Consider the following 10,611-nt stretch of genomic DNA (forward strand, 5'->3'; position numbering starts at 1 on the left):
TCCATGGAGATACCCATATAATAATAATACTAATCTTTAAATTTTTATTGTACTCAATCTTGATATTCCTTCTAAAAAGAATACTAAGAATAAATAAAATAAAAATTTATTATTAGCACAGTTTTTTTTTTTTTTAAATTTCTGAAAATAAAACATAGCTATGGCACTAGAAAACAAGAGGAAAAAAAGCATTCATTAAATTAAATATGCACCTAAAAGCAAAGCATAAAACAACCAATAGTAACTGGATAAGCATGATACTTTATTTGTTGTCATGGCATAATAGCCAAAATCAACCAGATCACCATAACAAGGCACAAAGGAATTTGTCTAATAAATTTAGTTAATTAATTATACAGTACACCTCCACAATTAAACACTCAATTTTTTCTATAAAACTGCTATTACATTATGGCACAAAATAAAATTAAGTATACCCTAGATCTGCTGTCTTAAAATTAAGACAGAGAATAGAGCATCTTAAATGAAGTAATCTGGGAAGTTATGCATTTGGAGTGTTATGTAATATGCACCAAACTTATGGCCGCTGTAAAACTACTTTTCAAATGTATTTCCACTTTTATATTAATACATGTTATTATAAGCAAATATAGAGCTTGAACATAAACATCCTACTAAGCTAACAACTGATTATATTAATAGGCACCATAATGATAGTGGATGGGGATCAACAAAGTATAATACATTCACACATAATACCATTTGCTTGCTATATCACTTTCATAATTAACAGTTCATTTCATGGGATTTTATTTGCACTTGTTAAAATCTCATGTACTCATACACAATTTTTAAAGAAAAGCATTACATACGAAGTGAATCTACTCTACTGTTGCATTTATGATTTTCAGTAATATTAGGTAATAATTCTTACAAAAATTTTACTATTTGGCATATAGTGATAATTATAAATTGTGCCACTCCATGTGAGGTGTCCTATGGTAAGATGCAATCATTTTAATCAGCAATTAAGGAATGGGTACCAAAGCATCATTTCACAATGCCACAGTTTTTAACACAGTATACATGTAAGACTACTCGAATATATCTAATATTATGAGCATCCTCAAGAAGAATATAAATCAAACTGTTTAATTTTCAGTGTCCAGTTAGAAACTTCTACATATAACAATTACTAGTCAGAGAAGTGAAAGTGAATTTAAAAGATGGCAAAGTGCAAGGAAAAAAAACCAACACACCATACACAGCCAAGTGCACCTTTATTCATGCTTAAGAGATTCCTGTCTTAGAAATAAGTGCATGGGACAGTAGAAGGCAAATATTTCTTACAACAATGATTCAATTTTCATACAATTTCTAGGAGGGAGGGGAGGAAAAAAAGAGAGGGAGAAAGAGATAGAATAACAGCTGCACGTAGAGGGTTTTTTTTGTCACAGTCAATGTGCATTACAACAGATTTCTATATGAACTATATGACAGCATTATTACACCTATTTGTGTGATAATTTTAGCAATAAACACAATATTTCATTACACAAAGGAATCATTGCTAAGCCTGGGAAATATGTATAACCAACATAGCACTACAAATGCACACTGCTATACAAACTAAATTTTAGTCTGTCTATATCAGATTTGTCATGGAACAAAACTGAATAGACCAGTTATTGTTATCCCTTATTTTTCTAACACCCCTAAAAACCAATGAGAAAGTAATATATGGATAATATTATGCATCAGCAAAATTAACAAAGTATTAAAATCAAAATAAAAAAAAAAGGAATGTTAATGTTTATTTCTGCTGTATTAATACAGCAGTACCAGGTCAAACCTGTCCCTTTCTTATTACAGCATCCAAATTGTATACATCTTTTCAAAGAGTACAAATTACACTTCAATGAAGCGAATTATTGGTATGGAAATATACAAAAATAATATAGCCATTCCAAGCAGGAACTAAACCAATATTAGAGAAAATGCCAGAACCGACAGTTTTGAGTCTCAAACTACAATAATATATATAACACAAATGTGCTTATTGACATGATAAACTCTGTCACAATGGTATTCAGATACCAAGAGGAAAGAAGCACAGTTTGGTGCTTAGAAATAAGGCTGTCTTCTTCCTTGGAAGTGATACATTACATCTCCTATGGTGTTTCTGGTCCAATGCTAAGTCCACAGTTGAAAAGTTCTTAGCTCTAGGCCATTATTACTTGGTTGCTAGATGAAATTTCCTAAAAAAAACGATACCACACAAAATACTAATTATATTTTACTGAATTCTAGTTGAATCTTAAATGATGTGATTATCACTAAGAAGGCAACCTACACATAAGTTTATCAGGCTAATTCCTTAACAAAATATCAAAACAGTCTTTTAATTATAACTACAACCAGAAACAATTCCCAACTTTTTTTGCTATTGGTTAATGTGTAATAGTCCATGCAGTTAGCCTAGTGGCTATGTGCTTTGCAACCATATGCCTGGGAAAGGAGTGTCCTAGGTTCAATTCCCGTCGACGACATGAGGAGCTTAAGGATCTTTCTCAGCCATAGCCAAGTTAGCCGGTCTTGGGCATGGACAGCAGGGTTTTTCAACCCCCAGTTTATCTTGGGTTTTCATCACGCAAGCAGGCAAACCAGCCCCGTGAACACATAGGCTACAGTCATAGTAAGGCAAGGAAGGCAATGGGGAAACCACCCTACTCATAGTCATTTCCCTAGATGGTGGCATATATAGCTACTCCTAAACAGTTGAAAGGCTATAACCACAACAATGTGTAATAATAACCTTGTTTAAATATAATTAAACCTACAATAGTGAATTATGCAAGCGAAATATTACTGGTAAATAATCACCAAAATTATCATTGAAAATTTTGTCTCACCAGTATTTAAAAAACGTTTTTTTTTTTCAAATTTTTGAAGTATTTTGTATGAAGTATGTTTTCACATTACAGCAATATTTTTGCTCCATGCTTCAGTATATAGCAAGGCTGCACATGATATGGGAGGTATCATGTACAGCCCTTAGGTTGCTTACAATTATGTAAGCTATCTCTTTTCTTTTGTGATGTATAGAAGCATAAACATCTTTTCCTTTCAGATTGCATATCTTTAGATGTCAACTTGCTAAGTAAAATATCAACAAACTTTAAAAATAAATTCTAAATATAATCTAGATTCAAATATAAATACCAAATTTTTTTTAGTGCATCACCATGTGAGGCCATAAGACAGCATGTCAAAATGCAAACAAAGCACACTAACAGATGACTATATACAGAGTCCACCAAAAAAATGTTTATACACACTTTAACAGATGTCATCTATGGACTTTTTTCAAAGTTGGATTGAATTACGGTAGCAATGTGTAGTATAATGTTCTCTCAAAAGATGTCGTTACTCACATGAATACTAGCATCAACATGTGACCGGTAGGACAGTCAAAAAAAAAAAAAAAAAAAAAAATAGCCTAGGCACGATTGTCATTTGAGAAATGCAAGACCATTTTAAAGGGTATTTCAAATTTGAGGATATTGTTGAAGTTCAATGACAATGGAGGTGCGAGTTTGCAACACAACCTCCAACAAGCCTGATATTGCACGAATTCATAATAAGTTAGAGACCCATGGTACCGTGTGTGATGTGCAGAACGGAAGATCCGGGAGGCCTCGCACAGCAACAAGTCCTGCTTCCTGGGCTATGGTGTTGAAATAGTTGACATACTCGCCACAGAAGTCTATCACACAATGTGCATGTGAGACAGGAATTAACCTAGTGCAAGCATATGGCACATTCTTAAAGCAGCTAAATGGAAAAGTTTACATCCCAAGATTATTACCTACAATGAATGAAGATGATCCTGATCGAAGAAGAATGAAGTATTGTGAGTGGTTTCAACATATAGTAGATGAGGAGTTTGTAAGGAAGATGGTTTGGTCTGATGAAGCACAATTTAAGCTTAACAGAACAGTGAATTGGCATAATTGTGTTTACTGGGCTTCAGAAAATCTGGGTGTTCATGTAGACAAGGAAGTCAATTTATTGGGGCTCAATGTCTGGTGTGGATTGTCATCTAGGTGTTTAATAGGACCATTCTTCTTTGAAGGCACTGTTACTGGTCAAATGTACCTAGACATGCTATGCACATCCATTTTACCTGCCATTCATGCACTTTATGGGAATGATCAATTTCTCTTCCAACAAGATGGAGCATTACCACACTACTATTCAGACATGAAAGCTTACCTCGATGAGAGTTTGCAGGGACAATGTATAAGACAAAGAAGTGCAGTTGAGTCCCCCCCACTTTCTCCTGATTTAACACCCTTAGACTTCTCCTTATGGGGGGGGAACTCTAAAGGATGTAGGGTATCGTAGAAAACCAGCTACACTGGTGGCCCTTTGGAAAGAAATTGAAACGCCATGCGCAACAATCCCACCGCTTGACACTTTGCCAACGTTGCCCAAGCAGTAGTTTGCCGTAATAATAAGTGTCAGGATGCAAATGGTAACCACTGTGAGCACCTCGTGTAATTGTAGAAGTCAAATGTAACGTTGTATTCATCCCTTGATGTCTATATAAATTTAGTATTACAATTTTTATACAGGTTTTTCTTTTGCTGAAGTGTATATACGTTTTTCTGGAGGACTCTGTATATGCAGATAAAGTAAAATTCATACATGTAATGTATAAAAAAATTAGTATAGTAGAATATTTATTTCTAAAATATATCTTTTGTAAAGATTAAATTCTTGTAAAATTTAAAAATTGGAGGGTACATCATATACATTCTGCATTTTTAAATTTTTGATAATAAATGTTCGAATATACAAGGCTCAAGCAGGAATTATAACGACTACATTCATTAATATAACATGCTTAAGAAGAAGAAGCTTAATCTGTACCATGGCATAAAACACTGCAGGGTATGGATGTTAGTAGTGCATGGAATATAGTTAAGGATCATCTAGAGGGAGCAGTATTAAATTGTATACCTAAGGTACTGATGGTTAATCAGATAGGAGTTAGATGGATGAGTAATATCATTAAGCATGAGCTGCAGAATGAGAAAATGTTGTGGAGGATATATAAAGAGAAAGGTGACCAGCAAACTCATGAACAGTACAAAGTTCAGGCAAAAAAAGGTGACCAGCATGGCAAGAAAGACAAAATCAGATTATGAGAAAAATCTACCTAGCAGGACAAAGGAAATCCCAAAGAGTTCTTTCATTATGTCACAAGTAAGAGGAAGAATGACTATGGAAGTTAACCTTAATGAGTGATGATCGTCACGAGGAGACAGAAGCAGATAAAATAGTTGAGTTATCGAGTGACCACTTTGCAAGAGTATATCATCCTAGTGAGGTTACCTAGTGTTTTAACCTATGTGACACACACTAATGTGGGAACAGAGGTAGATGAATTGGAGGTTCTTAGGATATTGCAGAATCCAATGAAAATACAGCTGTGGGATAAGATGGGATGCCAGCTAGGGTTTTTGCAAGAATGTGCAAGGGAACTGGCAATGCCTTTGACCAAGCTGTATAATTTAAGTTTCAGCTCTGGTAGAGTTCCAAGGGAATGGAAAGAAGGCAAAATAATTCCCTTGCAGACTGAAGTAGCAAATTATAGACCAATCAGTATCTCAGGTGTGGTGGTAAAAGTACTAGAAAAATTGATAAAAAAGAGAATTCAAGAATGGGTAGACAAAAATATGATACTTGTATGAGGGTCAACACAGCTTTGTGAAGGGTTGGTCATGCCTTAGTAATTTACTAACTTTTTATAGTAGAGTAACAGCTGAGTTGGATAAAGAAAATGGCTATACAATGATTTTTGCAAAGGCATCTGACAGAATACCACAAGGAACTATGTTATGCAAATTAGAACAAATGGGGATGGATATGACATTAGTTAAGTAAATAAGAGACTGGGTGCTGGACAGATATCAAAAAACAGGAGATGTACTGCAAGGTTCAGTGCTGGGACCATTGCTGTTTAATTTGTACATAAATGATATAGGAAATAACCTGAAAAGAAATATTCAGTTGTTTGCTGATGATGCAAAATTAGGCAGAGTAATAGTTAATTAAGGCAATGTTGAGAGCTTGCAGGACAATTTAAATAGGCTGTCAGCATAGGCAAAAGATAATGGGTATCAATTTAATGTTGAGAAATGTAAAGTTATGCATTTTGGGATAAACAGATTACAAGCCATGTATCACAATGATGGCACTGCACTCCAGGAAAGAGCTGAAGCTAGATATTTAGAGGTGGTGGTAAACAGAGTACTAAAATTTAGAGGACATATTGCTAAGGTAGCACATAAGATTACTTGGCTAATGAAGAACACATTAACAACTAGAGATAAGGAAGTTGTTATTCCTCTTTATAATGCCTTGATATGCCCACATCTGGATTACTGTGCTCAAGAAGGTACATTAATCTTTGTGTTCAAGTCTGGTCCCCTGGGGATGAGGAAGCAGTGGAGAGGCAAGTGACCAAGATGATGAGTGGTCTATGGAATGTTTCCTATGATAGACTGAAGATGTCAATTGCTGAAGTTGGTTGATCAGAGAAAAAGAGGGGATATGATACAAACATTTAAGTTGCTTAACGGGTTTTATAGGATAGATGCAGGGGAAATGTTTCAGCACTTGGCTAGAGGAACCAGAAAGGGGTCATCCCTGGAAGTTAAATAAAGGTGTAGTTAGTAAGGGTGCGAGGACTATATTTTTTGCTTGGAGAGTTGTGAACGAGTGGAATGGGTTGTCAGAGTCAGTTATGAGTGCTTTGTTCAAGGAGAGGTATGATTGTGTGGATAGATTGGTTCTCCTGCGATGAGTCTTCGGACACCATGAAGATGTCCGTATAATAATAATAATAATGAGGACAGTCAACTAAAATATGGCAAACAGTTTGAGCAGACGTACAATACTCACAAATAGGCAGTATCATTACTCACTCAACAAGATGCGTAAGATGAAGATGATCTATGCAAAGCAGAGAAAGAAAAACTGAACTGCTAATTTAATTTCACACTTAATCTGGTATAGCATATTGTTATCATTCTCACTATGCCATGATGTTTGCCATTGGGATAATAAATTTTCTTTTATAATCTGCTTGCCCACATAAGGGACAGGCATATGATGGTTTCTTAGGGAACTGATCTAGCTTTGGTGTCATCTTTGTTTCCCTTAATCCCAATGTGGCTTGAGATCCGAGATAGGTGAATGTCCAAGTGAAACCTCCAAATTTGATGGAAGAGTTGGATCTTAAGGAACACTAGATGTGTATGGTATACCAGACTTTTCAAAATCCTGTAGAAAATTTGATTAGTCAGTGTAAATAATATACCTTTGATACCATTTCATCTTTATATAATGTAGTGCAAGCTCTATGGCATGCAGCTCGGCAGTATAACTGCTACATTCCAGTGGAATATGATTAGATATTATGCACTCTGGAATGACAGCAGCTGACCCCACCAGGCACTATAATTTCAAAACCTCTATGTAGATTGGGAAAAAGCTGTGTGCTTGAAAGGGCTGCTGATAGACAGAGATATAAGGAGTGAAAAAACCTGCCAAAAGAAAAGTTTCATGATGGAATGCAGCTGTGCCAAGGTGGTGGTATGTCAAGAGGCACTCAGGTGCAAAATTGTTTACATAATGTCTCAAGCTTAAATTAAGTTATTAAGTAATTAAGTTTATTTGGACTGTATATGACAGCCCATATGGGAGGTATAAATATTCCCAATATGGACAAACATCCACTTGTCCAAGTGGATCTTTGAAGGGATTTTATTTTCATTGCATACAGCAAAGAGAGGTGCTGTAGTTGAAATGAGGGTTCACAGGCTTTCATATAATGAATAAGAACAAGTAATGTCTGAAATGCTCTAGTTTTGGTCCTAATTGCTTAGTTCATATTCTCTTCAGTAAAAGCATAGACTTCAGACCATAATCGAGTCTTGACCAGAAAAAAGTGCTCAGTCTACACCCCAAGAGATGGAAGAGAGAGTACAAAAGATGTTCATTGCTCTTCAGCACCTATTCAGCAGCTTATGTATACAGGAAAAGAATGTTAGTTTATCAATTATGAACCAAGAACTTTGTCATAATGTGATGGCTGCCGGTTCTAGTCTTCACTGTGTGTAAAGCCAAATTATGTTTGTGGCAAAAGTGCACACAAATATATTCCACTGAGAAAAACCCAATTTTATTTGCATAGAGTGGGAATATGGTCAATCAAAGGTTAGCTGCAAAGTATCATTCTATAACCCTCATACTACAGGAATGACAGAACAAACATTTGTTTATATAGATTTATCTAATTTCACTAAGCATATTGCACATGAAGTACACTGTTATAAAAAAAAAGAATATAAGTAATATGTTTACTTACTTTTATTATCACCTCAGCTATACACCAGCTTTATTTTCTCTACTATTTGATCTTGTACGAAGTCCTATTCTGTGAACAGGTATTAAAGACCTACGTGTAAAAGACTTTGCACCTCCAGCAGAGACAAAACCATTCTTGGGTTTCTTTGGTAAATTTGGTCTTTGCAATACTCTACATATATTAGCCTCAGAAGTCTGCTGTCTATTTTCTATTTTACTAGATTCATTATTTCCATTATTTGAATAACTGGTCTGGGAAGAGGGTGGAACTCGTCTACATGCTGGTGAATGTGATGCTTCCCTACTTAAAGTGCGGTTACCAACACTACTTCTTCTGTTTTGTACTGGTTGGGGCATTCGTGATACAGGAGGACTAAGAGATTTTCCCGGTGGCCTATGAAATTCTTTCATTCTGCTGCGACTTGGTAAAGGAGGACGATTAGCACTGGTATAACAAGGTGGTGTGTTGTTTGTTTCAGTAATTGATTCAGGTCCAGAAGTTATCTGCTCCCATTTCTGTCGAAGCTTCTGAAATTGTTTCCCTTCTTCACTGGCTTTCTTGAGCAACTTTCCAGGAACCTGAGAAGGCTGTGGTAATGACTGCATGTGTTCAGCTTGTGAACTACATCCACTATCTGTACTAGAATATAAAGAAACTTCAGGCACATTCAATCTCTCTTTTTCATTTGTTCCCTTATTAGCACTGCCTGAATGCTTACAGACGTGTGAGACTTCTGCACTTTGCATTTCAGTTTCACAATGAAAATGAGATGACTTCATAAATGCCAATTCACTATTAAGCTTCAAATTCTTAGCAGCATCTGTTCCTTGTTCTGCAGGTCTTCCATGTGAAAAAGGATATATTGTAACTCCTGGCCATAGTGGAGTTTCTTGCTCCAGGTCTTCAATCTCCACATCAACCATTGTTTTGTTTAAATCTCCTGGCTGTTTTAATAAAACTGTAGATGGTATTATAGGAGTAACAGTCTTTTCTCTATTTTTTATCCTTAAATCAATCTGTTTTTCTGAATATAGTGCAGAAGGTGCATGATTAGCAACAACTACATCTTCAATTAATCCTCTGGATGATAATCCATTCAAGATAGATTTTTCAAGAACACCAAACTTATCAAACACAGATTTTTCATGAAATAAATAAATTTTAGCTTCCATTGTTATATCTAAAATAAACGGTAAAGAACATAAAGGACGAATAAGACCCCTAAGTTCTTCTCGTAGATGTGATGCTGCAGGTAAAATAAGGAGACTAAGTAAGGCTGTAGGATGATAATGATGACAAACTAGGCTCTGACAAGTACAAAGGTGATTTATCCACCAATCCAAGTAGCCAAGGCTATATATATATATAAAAATATATAAATTAATAAAATAAATTAATCAGAATATTAAAAACAATAACATTTTAAAGATACACATACTAATAACATGAACTTATGAGTTTACATTTGCTTTAATTAAACATTTCCCATTAATTAAAGAAAACTATTGAAAAGGTTTTTACTGTTGCTAATGTTATCAGTACAACACAGAAAATGGAATGTATTAAGGTATCACTTGCGAACCTATTGTCCACAGTATTCAACATTATCACCATTCAACGTAAATGAAAGACTCATTCTTTTTAAATTATATTCAAGAAATATAAAAACTGGGAATTTCTAGTCCTACAAAGTGAAAGCGTTTCATATTTCACAGCTTGACTGTTACAGTGAATTAACACAATTGGTACAAATGTAGTTTGATGACAGAGAATTATTTATCCTTGTCTTTATTCAAAATATTTTCAATGAATGTAGAAAAATGTTGAATGTTAACATTTTGTTACCATTTAATTTATTTTACAATTACACATCACAAAATAAATCAAATTATGTGGATACATTTTAATGAAAACTAAAATAAAATACTGCAATTAATGAGCAATTAATAGACAGGCAGTGTGCAATATACAGCCTCTCCCTATCAAGTCAATCCCGTCTTCCCATGGTGTGGCCAGTTTCTGCAAGGGACTCTGGCAAAACCCAGAAAACATTCCTGCTGCATAAAGATACATTCCTAGTTAGAAGAAATGTTAATTACATCCACCACATGGTACATCACCTTCGGCGCCTGTCACTCAGCTTATTGGAAGCCTGAAGTGGCGAATACTGTGTTTGGTATCTGGAGCAGGGGTTCTGGTTTCTGCACTAA

At 35.1% G+C, this 10,611-nt stretch overlaps 1 protein-coding gene across 1 annotated transcript; it reads right to left on the bottom strand.

Moving 5' to 3' along the window:
• Positions 1 to 241: 241 nt before the first annotated feature.
• On the bottom strand, positions 242 to 9,720 carry LOC150104337 (uncharacterized). The gene is made up of 2 exons (XM_090396305.1): positions 8,402 to 9,720; positions 242 to 2,219 (listed from the first exon to the last, which is right to left on the bottom strand). The coding sequence occupies exon 1, from the start codon at positions 9,571 to 9,573 to the stop codon at positions 8,419 to 8,421; it is 1,155 nt and encodes a 384-aa protein (XP_090252431.1). The 5' UTR covers positions 9,574 to 9,720; the 3' UTR covers positions 242 to 2,219; positions 8,402 to 8,418.
• Positions 9,721 to 10,611: the final 891 nt, after the last annotated feature.

This window comes from Typopeltis vanoorti, chromosome 8, assembly GCF_054136105.1.
Source record: "Typopeltis vanoorti isolate ZY-2024b chromosome 8, IOZ_Tvanoo_1.0, whole genome shotgun sequence".
Lineage (NCBI taxonomy): Eukaryota > Metazoa > Arthropoda > Arachnida > Uropygi > Thelyphonidae > Typopeltis > Typopeltis vanoorti.